This window comes from Chrysemys picta, chromosome 4 (assembly GCF_011386835.1).
Source record: "Chrysemys picta bellii isolate R12L10 chromosome 4, ASM1138683v2, whole genome shotgun sequence".
NCBI classification, from domain to species: domain Eukaryota; kingdom Metazoa; phylum Chordata; order Testudines; family Emydidae; genus Chrysemys; species Chrysemys picta.
The window spans coordinates 15760483-15778194 of record NC_088794.1 but is presented as its reverse complement, the minus strand read 5'-3'; the positions used below and the strand labels follow the sequence as shown (position 1 = coordinate 15778194).

The following is a 17712-nucleotide window of genomic DNA, read 5'->3' as shown; positions in this document are numbered from 1 at the left end:
TTCCATCCTAACAGTAAACGTTTCTCAGCTGAAATGTAAAACTCTGGTCCTGGTTTCTGGTGGCTTCTAAATATCCCATGGCACATCCAGCATTCCAAATTGCCAACCTACAGTTTTCCTGCTTTAAAATACCCTCCTTTAGCTCCAGGTCAACAATCCCCCAGAAACTCCTGTGACCTGCTGTCTTGTACCCTGGTTGCTGTTTCTATTGGTCTCTGCATACTGAAACGACTTAGAATTTTTCGACATTAGAGATTTTTGCAACCGTATCGCTACACGGATGTGCAATGTGTAATACTCAGTGTAATGTGCTGCACTGAAGTGACTTACCCATTTTGAAGTCAGGGTAAGTCACATGAGTGTGGCAGCTTGCATCCATGTAACTCCGTCAGGTAGATAAACCCTTAGACTCAGCTCTGCACATGCCCCTCTGGGTCAAGTTTGCAGGTGCTGGCAAGGGTCAGCGTGTGCAGGGATTGGACCTGGTGCTGTGAATAAACAAAGGACTGTAGTCTTCAAGGCTATCAAACCAGCAACTTTCAGCAGCCATTTTAATTAAGGAAAGCACCCACCCACTCACACACACACACAGTCACAACCGAACACAGAGATTGTTTAGGGTAAGCTGCCATCATGCTGGGAGTACAGGAATAAAAATTGCTTGGGAGAGTGGGGCCTATAGGGCCAGGAAAGTAATTTATACCAGTGCCCAATTTCAGAATGATGATTGAGATGACAATATTTTCCCCTAATATGCAAGATTCCCTGAGTCCTGTTATTAGCACCAGGGACCTGTGATTGGAACAGGAATCCTCAGCTAACTGTCACTGTACACAGTCTTCTTTCCAAATCACATCTTCATCCTGCATGTCATGCTGGGCTTCATTGCTCTTTACAGAACATGGAGACTCTTGGACTGTGCCTGTAATGCCTCCATATCTCCTGCTGCTTGCTTGAGATCATGTGTACATGCTGTCTGCCTGGGCCTAAAGCATTGCCCTTAAAGATGAGACCCAGCTATGGTATTCAGACCCAGACCTGAATTTCTCCAGATTTCAGAGTGTTGTATAGATCCTGGGGTGCGGTAAGAAATGTTTTTTCCTATTACACATAAAGCCACACAAGTTGTGTACAGTGGGGCAGAGGGTTGTGTGTTTCCTTCAATATTTCTACTTCCATCCACAACCCACAAGTGTAAAAAGTACAGAGGGGCTGAAATTAGAGAAAATTAGATGTTTATCTAGATTCTTGTGAACCTCAAAGTTTTGGGGGTTGATTCTAGTCTCTATAGGTTCTTCTCCTCAGTGTGATATCTGAGTATCTTCCAGTTGTGCAGTGAACAACGTGACTAACACCTGTCATGTGTGGTGCGTTCTTTCACCCTCTCCCAGGGTGGGGAGGACTGTGTGAGCAGTGTAGGGTTTGATTTTTTTTTTTAATGTCCACACTTCTCTGTGTTTATATAAGAGAACACAGGTCAAAGACATGTACTTGGCACTGGGAGCAGGGCGGGCAGAGGTTGGGATGGACCTTAGTTCCTGTGGGAATTTGTTCTTCATTCAAGTTCTGGCAAAGACTCACCAGTGCGGGTTAGGGGGAGAGGGGTTCTAGTTGTTTTCCATATGCCTTTGACTGTTCCTAGTAGAAATCCTCTTGATAAACAGAGCAGTTGCTTTATCAGTGGTGATATTTCTTGCTAACTGATGTTGCCATCCAATTACACATTTTGCTAATTCAAATTCAGATTGGCTTCCAGGGGAAACTGACATCAACAACAAAATAAGAATTCCACTAAGGTTCCTCACTTGCAAATTACTGCATTCATCATACATATTGATAATAACCAAAGCTGTGAGGGGCTTTGGCCTAATTATCAGACTAATTAAAAACAATCCTGTATTCTGATGATTAGAAAATCAGTCAGCTGTAAGAAAACACAGTTTTGGAGTGGTGTCTCTTTTGTTGCAAAATTACAACGCTTTAAATGTGGTTGATGGATAATTCTCACAGCAATCTATAAAACCTTGTTTCCTGCAGTCTCATTACTGGAGTGCCCTGTTGATGGGGATTCAGTGTTCCAACTTGGGAATTCAATATGACACACAAATTCTGCATTTGGGCACTTAAATTAACAGTTAATCACTTGAAATGAGGAATAGTGCAGATTTTCTATTAGGGTCTGGATCTGATATGCAGAAGTTTAGGCATGCAAATGCATCCATAAACTGTGCTTACAATTGTGTGTCTCATTTGCAGCACAAATATCATAATTTGGGCTTGCAGCTGTGGTCACAGTGCATGTGAAATTACCACCTGTGTCTAACTCTTCATTTGAGCATGCAGTAGTTGTGATTCCATGTGTGCACACAACTTCTGAGCCTACTATAAATTAGCATGTATAAAACTGAGTTTGTGGTGAATATCTTGTGTTCTCCCCTGATATGTTTGCCCTTTGTGGTTCCCGTGATGCCACAGAAATAATAGTGTAGTAGAAATAAATGATACATCATCGGGGTCAATGAACTGGTGATAGTAAAGCACTCTGAGATCCATTAACTGTGGACTGTGGAAATGCAAAGCATTATAATTACTGGGTCAATTCCTAGGAGATACCAACCTCCTGAACGTCTCACTGGCTTCAATGGTAGATGCAGGTGCTTAGGCACTGCTGAGGTATTGGCCTGAATCACTTATTTTCCTGAATCCTGGAAACTGAGTTTAGCTTGTGTTAAAGCAACTAAGGGTAATGGTGCTGAGATTGTGCTCTGGAGAAGTCTAGCTTCATTTCTATTCTTTTCTTTTGCACCCTAAGACAAAAAAATCTTGCTGCCCTGTTGCTCGTCTCCCTGGCAACATTTAGATGGTGTTTCTCTGTTTTCTTTCCTCCTCCCACAATCCACAGAAATGTTTCCTGGCAGATCCTCAGCTGGTGTAAATCAGCACCGCTCTGTTGCCTTTGCAGGGGCTGCCCCCTGTTCTTAGCTGAAGTGTAGGGAAATCCTCAGCGGGTGTAAATTGACTTAGTCCAATAAGTGCTGACTATTAGGAGCAGCTTCTGTCTGCAGGGCATTGGAGCTGACCCTTCTCAGGATCAGGATCTGAGAGCATAACCAGACTGCTTCCCTTCTCAATCTCCCCTATATGTTCTTACCCCTCCATAATGGTTTATTGTTCTTCCTGATGTTCGTTGCGGAATATGCTGAAGGATACAACCCTTCTCCAATCAGCCTGCTCTAATTTCATAAACGATCTGGAAGAAGTGAGGTGGCAAAGTTTGCAGATGATACAAAATCATTCAAGATAGTTTAGTCCAAAGCTGTGTCCGAAGAGTTACAAAGGGATCTCACAGAACTGGGTGACTGGGCAACAAAAGGGCAGATGAAATTCAATGTTGATAAGTGTAAAGTGATGCACACTAGAAAACATAATCCCAACTATACGTACAAAATGATGAAGTCTAAATTAGCTGTTACTCCTCAAGAAAGAGACCTTGGAGTCATTGTGAAAAGTTCTCTGAAAACATCTGCTCAATGTCAGTGGCAGTCAAAAAAGCGAATAGAATGTCAGATACTATTAGGAAAGGAAGAGATAATTAGTCAGAAAATATCATAATGCCTCTATATAAATCCATGGCACAATCACACTTTGAATACTGCGTGCAGTTCTGATCACCTCATTTCAAAATAGATATATTAGAATTGGGAAAAGTACAGAGAAGGGCAACAAAAATGACTAGGAGTCTGGAACAGCTTCCATACGATGAGAGGTTAAAAAGATTGTGACTGTTCATCTTAGAAAAGAGATGAGCAAGGGGGGATATGATAGAGGTCTATAACATCATGAATGGTGTGCAGAAAGTGAATTGGGAAGTGTTATTTACTCCTTCACATAACACAAGAACTAGGGGGTCACCCAATGAAATGAACAGGCAGCAGGTTTAAAACAAACATAAGGAAGCATTTCTTCACACAACGCACAGTCAACCTGTGGAACTCATTGCCAGGGGATGTTGCGAAGGCTGAAAGCATAACAGGGTTCAAAAAAGAATTAGACAAGTTCATGTAAGATAGTTCCATCAATGGCTATTAGCCAAGATGGTCAGGGATGCAATTCCATGCTCTGGGTATTCCTAAACTTCAGACTGCCAGAAACTGGGACTATATGACAGGGGATGGATCACTTGATAAATTGCCCTGTTTTGTTCATCCCCTCTGAAGCATCTGGCATTGGCCACTGTCAGAAGACATGATACCGGAGTAGATGGACCATTGGTCTGACCCAGTATGGCTGCTCTTATGTTCTAAATTATGCCTCTGCAGAAGCACTGGCTTTTCTTTTAACAACTGCTAGTTTTATTCAAATCCATTTACCACTCAGTGAGTGGCCCTGAATTGAATAGCCTATTTTCCCAGAATTCTAAGGTGCAGGGTTAAGAGGCACCATCTTGATAAATTTATTTCACAATAAAGCACATGGGGAAATTTTTATTCCTCTTGCCTCCACTGGATTATTGATGTTGTTCTCAATACTTCTCTGAAGGCCAAACTCTGAATACAGCTGGTGCAGGAAAACTCGATGGCTCTTGTCTACCGAGTCTAAATAGAGCCATTCTGCTTGTTTCTTTGCTCGATCAACTTTCTTCAATAGCTGTTTCTAACCTCCCCTCAGTATAGTCATGCTCCTTCTAAAGCTGCTATTCTGGTCTTTGCATTGTTTCCCATTCTGAATACAGTAAATATCACACAAAAGCCAAAGATCGCAGTGCAGGAAGTTTTGATTATTTTTTTCACGTTGCTTACTTTTCAACCATGTTCACAAGGCAATCGGGTCATTCTGAGCAGTAAACTTAAAAAAAAATTACTCACATTTAATTGTCATGACATTAACCAAATGCTGGCTGCCTTAATGCCCAGGCACAAGGCGCTCCAGCCATCAGTCTGTGACAGGGTAGAATCAATACCAATTCCCCAGCAAGCAAGGGAAGTGGTTCTAGAGTCAATCAAGAGGAGGAACTCTCATCACCCCAGTGAAAAAAGAGGGGAAGCTGCTCCTCCAAGCCAGGGAGAGGAGGGGAGCTGAAACCCAAGCTGGGGAGGTATGTTTCCTGTGGTGTATGGTAGCTTGCTTTGAATTACGGTTATAAAGAGTTGCTCCTAATAAAAGACCTTGCTGCTTTGTCCAGTTTCTTCTGAGTTGCCCCACCAGCTTCCTTCAGGCATTTTGTATGGTGCTCATCACTGTGATATCTGAGTGTCTTATTCAAGTTTGGCTATGGTTAAGCATTCCCTTTTCCCCAGGTTGTCCCCTACTTAATCAGGGTCTTGGCTTACAAGACTGTTTCCTGAATGGGGCATTTTGTTGGCCGATGTGGGACTGGGGCTAAAGCATTGAGCAGTGTCATGCAGAATGTATTTTTTTATCCATCTGTGCAGGATAAATGCAGTACAATTAAAGTGAAGTGCCCAGATTAACTGACTGCAATGTTTCCAGGGAGCAGACATAAACTGAACCTGGAACACTTGCCCCATGCTAGACTATGCTCCTCTTTCGTGCCAATCTGATGTACCCTGCAAGCTTATTATTAATTGTTTATATGCTAGTAGCTCTTTGAGGCCCCAGCCAAGACTTGTATCCCATTGTACAAGGCACTGTACATACACTAATAACAGACAGTCCCTGCCTCAAAGAACTTGTGATCTAAACAAACAAGAAAAAGGAAGTATTTTACAGGTGGGAAACTGAGGCCCAGACATAAGTGACTTCCCCAAGGGCACAAAGGAATACTGTAGCAAAGATGGGAAATGAATCCACATTGCTTGAATCCCAATCCAGTGTCTTAACTAGAAAACTGTAATTCCTTTGCTGCTATTGAAATTCTAGGTAAGCTCTGCTTTGTTATTTTTCTTTACAGAAATGAATTTTAAACTACTAAATGCATGAACAGATTTATAATAAGACCAGAATGGGAATTATGGTGAAGAGCTGAGCAGTGAAGGCGACAGAGATAAATGACCATTAATAATGATGAAAAAATACAATTGATCTTTTTCCTTAAAACTAAGATGAAGGATAGGAACAGAATATGAAAATTGGCAGTTCTTTTGTTTCAATGGGAGTTTTGCATGAGCAAGGAGTGTACATTTGGGCCAGCTGTTCATGGAATAAATTCATCTAGGCCAATTTAAACCAACTGAGAGGTCTGGTGCTTGGCTTTTAACTGATGTATCTGATCGGAACATGGCCAATATCTGCCACTAGAGGGCAGCATATACTTACACATTTAGGGGGATAATGTAGACAGCCTCTGTGCCCGGGCAGGCTGGAGATTTTTGTTATGAAATCCATCTTTCTTTATTATCACTGTGAGGCAAAGTTATAGGCTGAAGTGCCATTTGTTTTAGATTGGAATGCAAATTCCTGAGCCAGAGTCCTGCCCAATGAGAATCCTCTGGCATTTATATAGTCCAGAGCTAGGAGCTAGGAAGGACGTTTTCTTATAAATCCAGCATATTTTTTTAACATTAAAATTTCTGCCGATGAAATATTTGCTCTGTAGTGTGGGGAAAAAAGTTGAAATGTGCTTCCAGAGGAATAGAATTCATGGTCTCATTGAAGAATTGCCCCTCAGTATTCTGTGTATGACACAATGAACGGAACTGACCTCTTCTGACGCTGGAAGAAGTGTGGGCTAGTCTTCGCATGGATTGGGATTGGGAGCCAGGGACTTGGATTCTGTTTCCAGCTCTGCCCACCGACCTGCCACATGATCCTGGGCAAATCTGTCTGGGCCTCTGTTTTTCCTCCCAGACTGAGTGGCAGAGCAAATGGTGGTGTAAATGGAGGCAGGATAGTATAACTTGCACTAGCATTCAGTGTGTGTGTGTTTTTGCGCATGTGCAAAACAAGTGTGACACTCGTGTTGTGGGGGCAGGAAAAGCAACAGACAGGAGAGTGCATGATCAAGTAAAGGGAAGATTGTTAAACTTTTTAGGGCAGGGTCTGTAACTTAATATGTGTTTGTGCAGCACACAGCACAAATGGAGCCTTGATTCTGTGTAGGGCATACAGATGCTACTGGAATACCAATAGTCATTGCAGGTGAAATGCAGAATACTAAACTGATGTCTCCCGGTTCATCTTTGAATTAAACAATAGTAAAGCAAGGAAAATAATGTGATTATCCTGTATTGACTAAGTGTTGCTTTATTCCTGATATCGGATCAAATTCTGCACTGAATCATACCCTGTTTGTTCATGCAAGCCCGTTATCTTATATGAGGGTATAACTCAGCTGGCATTTCTGCCAATACTATTTTTATAGCCATCCCACAATATTCTAAACTATCTTAAAACACTCAAACAGCAACTATTATTTCCTATTTTTTACTATATGGAAGCTAAAAACATGGTACTGTTGAAAACTAGACAAAAAACATTGGCTGGTTTCAAGAAGCTCAGAGTCCCTGACAATAATAATACCTAGCTCCTCTGATAGCACTTACGGCCAGAGACCTCAGTGCGCTATAAAGGAGGTCAGCATCACTAGCCCAGTTTTACAGATGGGGAAACTGAGGTGCAGAGAGGCTTGTCCAAATTCACCCAGCAGATCAGCGGCAGAGCCAGCAACAGAACAGAGGTCCCCTGAATCCCAGTACAGTGCTCTGTCCACTAGGTTCCACTGCCTCTCTCTGAACATTTCCAATGTAATGCAAAAGAAAGTCTGACAAATTTGTATACTGAGAAGCCGAGTATTTGAGAAAATCAAATTACTTTGCATTCGACGCAAAAATGTTTTGATAGGAAGTGCTTTCCTTGAGAAAGGGCATTGTTGCTGTTATCATAACCAATCCCTAGCTCACAGGTGGGGTAAGCCTTGTCTGTAAAGTGCTTTGGGATCCTCAGATGAAAGGTGCCAGGTATTACTGTTATTGCCAGAGGCGGGTGGGCGGGGGGAGGAGAGAGTGAGAGGCAGAGGTGCACATCCACAGACAAGCATATCCCGATAGTCAAATTACTCCCCTTTAAGTGCTGCCTGGTTACCATCTCATGAAAGAAATCTCCTGCATTCCTCCCCTTTAATCTCAGTTTATTGCTAGCACCAGACCAGTCTCTAATCCCCGCAGACCTGTAGGAGTGGAACAGGAGTCAGAACAGGAGCTGCTTCATCTGTGATCATTTGGGTAAGCGAAACATATTTTCTTAATAACCGTTTGCCTTCCTTGCCTGTTCTGTGCACAAGACTTTAGGTTCTGTACAGTATTTTCTGTTTTAAGGTCACTTTTATTATGTCATAACAAAAGGAGTGGAGTACAGCGTTGCAGAGGTGGTTAATCTAATATTTCTCAGCTCGCATATGTTACACATGTGACCTCATATAATATGGGTGGTACAGTTTTACTTGTAAACTATTTAAACTAATCTGTTTACCTGGAAAATGTGATTCAGCAGAAGTTCATCCCTGACTCCAAATTAATCCACTGCTTTGATATCAGTAGCATAGTTGGATGAATATAAGATGTTTAATGTAGGTTTGGTTTTAATGCATAACAGCTGGGTTTCTCTGCTGTTCACTTCCTCATTATGCTGTCCCCTAAATGTGTCTAACACTGTCTGTGTCTGTTCATTCATTTACATGCAGAACAATTATTTTGTTGCATTTTACAAAGGAAATCCTTTTGACCCTGTATTCCCACCCCATCCTCTTTTGTATGTACTTTTTGTTCTAAAGATAAAACCACTCTTCATTTCCCCCCTCTCATGCATTGTTGTCGCAAGATTATGAATCAAGTGTTACGGCAGTTTTGCTAAGGAAATTCAGAAGAAGAATGTCTGCAGATGGATCTGCTGCTGTGTGATACGAAAGCTGAACCAATTTCTCAGGGAAATATTTAAGCAAGATCATAACAACACATTAAATTCTAAGTAGTGATGCGTCATTCCCTGGATCAGACTGTACAAAGCAGCAGTCCGGGTTATTGCTCTAGTCTCTGAAAGAGCAAAAAGGTTAGGCATGACAATTGAAATTATTTGTCATTTACAACACAGACACTTGTCAGCCTGGAGTAGCAGAAGGGATCGATATTATACAGTCCTGCATGGTTAATTAATTCATTGTTGTGTGGTGGCTAAATACATTAAAATAATACTTAGCACTTCAAAAGCCTTTACAAGCAGTAACTACTTAATGAGTATTTCCATTTTATTATGCAAACTCAATATACTGAAAATAAAAAGAACGCCTATTGTTCTTGCATTGCCAAAGGGGTATGGAAAAGATGAACATAGAAGTCTTTTCTCACTCTGACATCTAGGATTCTATAAGAATGTATTTTCCAAGCACGTATTGAGTCTATTCTGCTCCTGTTCTTTCTTTCCCTGTGTGTTTTCCATTGATGCGAATGGAAGATACACAGAAAACAAAAGGATAATACACATACTAATAGAGTGTCAAGAAGACATTGACAGAAGGAATATAAGTGTATGTTAAGTATATAGATATAACACATATATGCAAAATCGTTAGAAAAATATGCCAGGCCAAGCACAAAATCTTCTTGCCCAATTTTTACCATGATATTTTACTTCTCCATGGAAAAATAAAACTAACACAAACAAGTGAGTAGAATTAGTAAGTATTTATTTGTATTGCGGTAGTGGTCTCAGGCAAGGTCAGGGTTTGCACTAAGCACTGAATGAACTAAGTAAAACAAAGACAGTCTCTGTCCCACGCCACACCACTTTCTAGGATTAGGGCAAATTACAAGAGGTGCATAAACAGACCAGTGAGGGAAGGGTGGAGGACAAGGTAAGAGTGAAGATAGGTGAATTGCATAAATCGCCAGCCGCAGGTCGGAGTCGTCCAGGGATTTTTGCAAGGCTTCTGTGTTGTGTGCAATATCCTTGTGAGACTAGTTCTTTAGTAAATGTCTGGCCGGGGGGAGGAAGACTTTTGAAAGTCTCTATGTTCTGCCATGAGACGAGGCAGATGGGCTCTTTGTCAAGTACTTACCCAGCCCCCATATCTTGGCACCCCATAAACATTCAGTGTATTTAGCTCACAGTAATGCCTCCTAGGCCACTGCTCCCCACTCTGGGGCAGGTAGGAGAACTGGGATGGGAAGTGACTGGCTCAGTCACACAAGCTGGCCTGTGGCAAAGCATGAAATGGAATCTGGATCTCCTGAGTCCCTGCCCCAACCCATCCCTAAAGCACAAGATCATCCTGCCTCTCCCCAGGCACAGACAGGCAAAAAGTAACTGCCCGCATAAAATAGAGGGGGTAGAAGGGGAAGCTAATCATATGATCAGATGAATGATAAAGGAATATATAGACACATGATTCCTCATCTAAAAACAGTATCCGTTAAAAAAACCTGTTGCAAATAGAATTAAGTATAACCCTCCCCCCTGGAAAGATCTAGTCTGAATGAGCAAACATCAGGCAACACAAAACTAGTATTCTAATGGGTGTAAGCAATAGAGAGAGTACATTGTGCAAACAGATATTGACTTGATCTGTTAGCAGGGAGTGCTGGAGAGGGGCAGGGTATGAGCTCAGAGGTGGTTTCACGTGTCATAATTCTGCAATTGCCTGGTAGGTTTCAGATGAGTACTCAGCCAGGGATCACACTGAGCCCAAGTGCTCTTTTGAACGTCACATGTTGGATCTCCTTTGTTTCTGGCTTGGGGACTGTCTCATTTGTTCTTCAGTGTTGCACACAGCTGGGTCCCAAACGTCCCAGGGAAGGGGCTCCCTTTCTCTTGCACAGTTCACTGCCTCACTCACGTTTGGATACTGTCTCCCATTTTTTTCACAAGCTGAATACAAGCAAGCCTGAACTGCTGGCCAGCGGCTTCCCCGCTGCTTCTCAGATAAGAACATATAAACATAAGAACATAAGAAAGGCCGTACCGGGTCAGACCAAAGGTCCATCTAGCCCAGTATCCTGTCTACCGACAGTGGCCAATGCCAGGTGCCCCAGAGGGAGTGAACCTAACAGGCAATGATCAAGTGATCTCTCTCCTGCCATCCATCTCCATCCTCTGACAGACAGAGGCTAGGGACACCATTCCTTACCCGTCCTGGCTAATAGCCATTAATGGACTTAACCACCATGAATTTATCCAGTTCTCTTTTAAACTCTGTTATAGTCCTAGCCTTCACAACCTTCTCAGGTAAGGAGTTCCACAAGTTGACTGTGCGCTGCGTGAAAAAGAACTTCCTTGTATTTGTTTTAAACCTGCTGCCTATTAATTTCATTTGATGACCCCTAGTTCTTGTATTATGGGAATAAGTAAATAACTTTTCCTTATCCACTTTCTCCGATCACTCATGATTTTATATACCTCTATCATATCCCCCCTTAGTCTCCTCTTTTCCAAGCTGAAGAGTCCTAGCCTCTTTAATCTCTCCTCATATGGGACCCGTTCCAAACCCTTAATCATTTTAGTTGCCCTTTTCTGAACCTTTTCTAGTGCCAGTATATCTTTTTTGAGATGAGGAGACCACATCTGTACGCAGTGTTCGAGATGAGGGCGTACCATCGATTTTATATAAGGGCAATAATATATTCTCAGTCTTATTCTCTATCCCCTTTTTAATGATTCCTAACATCCTGTTTGCTTTTTTGACCGCCTCTGCACACTGCGTGGACATTTTCAGAGAACTATCCACGATGACTCCAAGATCTTTTTCCTGACTTGTTGTAGCTAAATTAGCCCCCATCATATTGTATGTATAGTTGGGGTTATTTTTTCCAATGTGCATTACTTTACATTTATCCACATTAAATTTCATTTGTCATTTTGTTGCCCAATCACTTAGTTTTGTGAGATCTTTTTGAAGTTCTTCACAGTCTGCTTTGGACTTAACTATCTTTAGCAGTTTAGTATCATCTGCAAATTTTGCCACCTCACTGTTTACCCCTTTCTCCAGATCATTTACATTTGAGTTCTTTCAGAACTCTTGGGTGAATGCCATCTGGTCCCGGTGACTTGTTAATGTTAAGTTTATCAATTAATTCCAAAACCTCCTCTCGTGACACTTCAATCCGTGACAGTTCCTCAGATTTGTCACCTACAAAAGCCAACTCAGGTTTGGGAATCTCCCTAACATCCTCAGATGTTCCATTTCATGACCTAGCCCAACCATCTCTCAGGAGCTTAGCTTCCTGCTGGGGCCCATGTGAGTTGGCTGCTTGCTCCATGTCATGGGAATGCCCGGCTGGGAGCTTTCCACACACTGGCTGGTCAGTATGTCATTCCTCACCAGTAATGGGGGCATGCGTAGTTCTGTTCCAGTGGTACCTACAACTCCTTTGCTGCTCTGATGACAGCTGTGCAGTGGCCGGTGAAAAAAGGAATTAATGGCTGTTAGTCCATTTCCTCGTGGACAGGTGATGACGTCACATAAATCACCATTATAGCTGGAACCAAATGGCACCTGTGGAGCACAATGATTGGATGGGATTGGGGTACGTCCCTTTGGGGAAGAGAGGAGGCATATCGGGAGGGTAAGGTGCTGCTGGTGGCTAATCTAAGTGCTAGAATTGGGCCAATAATTCATAATCATTATTTTGACCAATTTCCTCCCCCCTCCGCCCCCTCCCGGATACAAAGCAATGATCTTCATCATTCAGATTTATTCAAGCTTTGCAACTTTTACATTTGGATACATCATATGAAACTCACTTTCAGTCAGTCCTTAAGCATTCATGCTTAAAATCCATTTCTGCGAGTGATTTTTCAGAGAGCAAAGGTGAAAGTGTTGAAAGAACGGTCTTGAATGAAAACCTGCTTACGAATTCAAACAAATATATGCCAGACAATGTTTTGCATTAATTGCTCCACGCTGCTAAGAACTCTTCATCAGCACTAATTAAATAAACCGCAAAATAGGGCTGCTGTCCACAGGACTTGCATTGAACTGTCTGAACACATCAGAATCTATAAAGTGGATAAAAACTAAGTCTGATTTGGCCGTTAAAGAGTATATAGACTGAAGCTGTCATTCTTTTGCAGCTGAGTCAATTTCTCTTTCAACAAAGTTGAATTAACCTTTGAAATCTCATGTTAGGGATCTGAAAATCATTGTAGCTCTGTTAATTAAGGTAACAAAATCAGCTTGGCAGGAATCAAAAATCTAAGCTCACTGTCATGAGACATTATTTTCCAGCCTCTTTTTTGCTTTGGTGCTCTCTGTCTCTTCTGAACACTTATTTTTTCTTTAACAAAAGACTCCATTTTGTCTCCCAAAGATTCAGCCATGTCTTAAAGTCTTTTATGGAATGATGTGATTGATCGTGAGTAGTGAGAAATGGAGTGTCTTAAAGGCAGTGCTTTCAGCATGCAATCTGATTCTGCTAAACGGAGAATTTTCAATGCATTTCCTTAGTACGCTTGGCATGGGGGAGTCTCCTCCAGTATCCAAGGTCAATGTTGGTTCCAAAGTTCTTTTCTCAACTCAGCTGAGAGCCTCATTGATCATTTTCTAATATGGACTGTTAGATTTGATCTTATTAAGAATACTCATAGAATCATAGAATATTAGGGTTGGAAGAGACCTCAGGAGGTCATCTAGTCCACTCCGCTGCTTAAAGCAGGACCAACACCCACTAAATCTTCCCAGCCAGGGTTTTGTCAAGCCGGGCCTTAAAAACCTCTGAGGATGGAGATTCCACCACCTCCCTAGGGAGCCCATTCCAGTGCTTCACCACCCTCCTAGTGAAATAGTGTTTCCTAATATCCAACCTAGACCTCCCCCACTGCAACTTGAGACCATTGCTTCTTGTTCTGTCATCTGCCACCACTGAGAACAGCCGAGCTCCATCCTCTTTGGAACCCCCCCCCCCCTTGAGGTAGCTGAAGGCTGCTATCAAATCCCCCCTCACTCTTCTCTTCTGCAGCCTAAGTAACCCCAGTTCCCTCAGCCACTCCTCGTTAGTCATGTGCCCCAGCCCCCTAATAATTTTCATTGCCTTCCGCTGGACTATCTCCAATTTGTCCACATCCCTTCTGTAGTGTGGGGACCAAAACTAGATGCAATACTCCAGGTGTGGGCTCACCAGTGCCGAATAGAGGGAAATAATCACTTCCTTTGATCTGCTGGCAATGCTCCTACTAATACAGCCCAATATGCCGTTGGCCTTCTTGGCAACAAGGGCACACTGTTGACTCATATCCAGCTTCTTGTCCCCTGTAATCCCCAGATCCTTTTCTGCAAACCCTACTCATGGTAGAGTTGATACTGCACTTCACACCTTCCAGACCTTTCACAAACATTAACTAATTCTCAGAGCACGTCAGTAAGCTCCAGTAAGTAGTGGTATTATTTATTTGTATTATGGCAGTGCTATACAAAGTCTCTGCCCTGAAGATCTTACTGTCTAAATAGACAAGGGCAGACAAAGGGTGGGAGGCAAAACAGAGGCACAGGGAGAAGTGACTTGCCCAGCAAGTGGCTGATAAGAACTAGGTTTCCTGAGTCCCAGTCATGTGAGCTGGGGAAATCAAGACAGAGAAGAGTGGCATGGGCTCAGGCCAAATTTTCAGGGTGCCACCTAAATAAGTGTCCTGATTTTCCAATGTGCTGAGTGCCCACACCTCCCACTGAAGTCTTTGCTAACTTGCCTAAATCCAGGTACCTAAGTGTAAAAGTGATGGTATACGTGACTGCTCGACAGCCATCCTGCAAGTCAGTGGTAGAACTGGGATTAGAACCCAAGAGCTGCTGACTCCTAAATCTGTGGTCTGACTATTAGAGAACACTGCCTTCCTGACACACTGCAGAGTAACCAGCGGCGGCTCCAGGCACCAGCGCTCCAAGCATGTCCCTGGGGTGGCAAGCCGCAGGGGGCACCCTGCCGATCCCTGCGAGGGCGGCAGGCAGGCTGCCTTCAGCGGCTTGCCTGCGGGAGGTCCGCCGGTCCTGCGGATTCGGTGGCAATTCGGCGGCGGGTACGCCAAAGCCGTGGGACCGGCGGACCTCCTGCAGGCAAGCCACCGAATCTGCAGGACCGGGGACTTCCCGCAGGCATGCCACCGAACGCAGCCTGCCTGCCGTGCTTGGGGCAGCAAAAAAGCTAGAGCCACCCCTGAGAGTAACAACAGAAGAGGAGAGGGTATCATCATAGAGACCTAACTAACTTTCCCTGTAACGAGTTGGATCCCTCTTTCTGTTCATTAAATAAGATGAGTAGAAGCAAGATGAGGTGCTGCAGCTCTGTCGTCCCTCTAAACCTGTGGTTCTCAACTCGCGGCCCATGGGCTGCTGGTGGCCCAATCAGCACACAGCTGTGGTCCATGTGACATCCTCAGGGCCATACAGGTAGTATACATATTCTGTGGATGCGGCCCACGTAACACAGAGAGCTGCATAAGCAGCCCACAGTGGTAAATAGGTTGAGAATCACTGCACTAAATTTACAGTAATTGTCCTCTAAACTCATGTGTTCACATTCCCAGGCCTTGCACTTTGCATGCAAATGTGCAGGTAGCCACCATAATGAAGAGATCCCATGTGACTGTTCTCATGAGTTGAGATGGGGCTGGAAACAATGGAATGGAAGTCCTCTGTGTGGTGATTCCTAAGGCAGCTGCTGATTCACCAAGGAGCATGGAAAGAAAACAAAGAGAGCCAGTGAGGGGTAGACATTACATTTAAGGAGAGCTTGTTTGCTGTGCTGGTTGTGTGGAACGGGAATAGACTGAGCTCTGTGACAGCTGCTGCCTATGCTGTGCCTGGGTCATGGATAAGTACCAGGCTACCAGCCTACTGCACTGTCAACCTGACATCTTCCATCAGAAGCAAAATTAAGACCAAAACCAAAACCCCACCTCTGTTTGTGACATCACAATTCTCTCTACAGCCACCATTGTGATGTCACAAGCTGGTGACTCCACATAAGGAATAAGCAGTAAGGAAAGGTGGAGATTCCTAAGTAACAATCCAGTCTCCATGCAAATATCCCTAGTAATAAAAAAACAAAAGAAAAGTGATACAGCGCATACTAGCTAGATCAACAAAATCTTTAGTAAATTTCCTTTGAGTCAACACCAGCTCTTTAACCTATTTTAATATTCAAGCAATTAAGCAACTCTAATATAACCTCCCTGCATCTTCAGTTGCATCTAACTTTAATCCATTATATCAAGGGTGCTTTATTAGGTTAGCATTAGCAGCCACCCAGCAAGCATAATCACAGCTTTAGCCATTATATATTCAGCAAAATATAAACATTTGTAATTGCCAATCGCTCACATTTGTCATTAAATGAATATCCCCAAATGACAAGTCCCACCATATGAGTGCTAAATTCTCAGCCAAGATGTCTAATATTAACTGAAATGCACATTTGGAATCTGATGCAATTTGATATGTAAGATCCAATAGAACCTGAAGTCTCATCTTGTTAGTGGCTGTGAGTGGAGTGCACTGGTAATTTTCAAGGAGAGTGATTATTTTGTGTCAAATTCTCAGAAAAACAATTTTCCTTTTAAAGGGGTACAATTTGTACTTGCATTTTTGTACTGGCAATTGTGGGTAAAATTATTTCATCATTCTACCTGGTAGTCACATGATTTGCACCAGCAGTTTATTTTGTGGATGCAAAATTGACTTCCTTGCATCTTGGCTTTGACAGAGTCAAAAGGAAATGTTCAAAAATCTCTAAAAGAGAGGTTTCAGAGTGGTAGTCTGTATCCACAAAAAGAACGAAGAGTACTTGTGGCACCTTAGAGATGAACAATAAATAAATAAATTTGTTAGTCTCTAAGGTGCCACAAGTACTTGAAAAGAGAATCCAAGCAAATGGGTACTTTGCAGGACACTATGCAGAGGTTTAAGTTTTACACACCACTGGCTCCTGCTGTTGATACTGTGAATACCTGACCGCTCAACCAGTGCTCTTCCCCTCTTTCTGGCAGAATTCCCCGCTTCAGCTCTGGAGAAAATGGGCCGCAAGGAAGTGGATGACACCCGTTCCTGGAAGAAACCGACCAACAACATCCGAAAAACATTTATCTTCATGGAGGCACTAGGATCGTGAGTACCGAGTATCATGGCTAATCTCTGGCCTCCTCCAAATTGGAAGCAAGGCTTTTACAAGCTAGAACGTGTGGTAGAAGGAGTAAAGCACATGTTACTTAAGCAAGAAAGAGATGCACTTTAAATAAAGTGAAGAATAAAACTGTTTATTTAGTAATGGAAGGTTCGGACAATCTTTGGGAAATAACATCTTTACGTGACACTAGGACAGGTCTGCCAATTTCCTCCAAACATTTGAAATGTATTTACACCTTTTGTACCCCTGCCTCTCAACTGCATTTCAAAGGCTTCACTGTCTCTCCATCTCCCATTAATTTCTATATCTGCCAGCATGAGAGACATCCAAAATTGAGGACAGATCTGAGAGTCAGGAAGTCCTGAATTCTAATCCGAGCCTTGACAGGAATGACCTCTCTGGTGTAGAATGAGTCCCTTAATCTCTCTGCCTGTTTTCCTGGGAGATGAAGGGAGGTTGTGCCCTCTTGATCCTGGGTGAGAACATTTGGTAATAGGGCAAAAAATCACTGGCAGTTGTACAACCCCAAAGCGTTTCATGCTATTTTCATTAATTTATGTTTGTAAAATGCTTTGAACTACTTTGATGAAAGGTGCTGGAGATGTGCAGTACAAGAATCTTTATGTATAGTTATTTGATTATATTGCTATCG

The 17712-nt window shown here is 42.8% G+C and overlaps 1 protein-coding gene across 2 annotated transcripts in view; it reads left to right on the top strand.

Annotated features, from left to right (window-relative positions):
• The first annotated feature begins 7963 nt into the window (after nucleotides 1-7963).
• CAMK1G (calcium/calmodulin dependent protein kinase IG) overlaps nucleotides 7964-17712 on the top strand; it is a 34674-nt gene continuing 24925 nt past the window's right edge. The window contains exons 1-2 of one of the 2 annotated variants that reach the window (XM_005303580.5): nucleotides 7964-8180; nucleotides 16924-17041. In XM_005303580.5, coding sequence (XP_005303637.1) covers nucleotides 16950-17041 — 92 coding nt within the window. In that variant the 5' untranslated portion in view covers nucleotides 7964-8180; nucleotides 16924-16949. The remainder of the gene's footprint in view (nucleotides 8181-16923; nucleotides 17042-17712) is intronic. The other variant, XM_005303581.5, reaches the window with a different exon arrangement.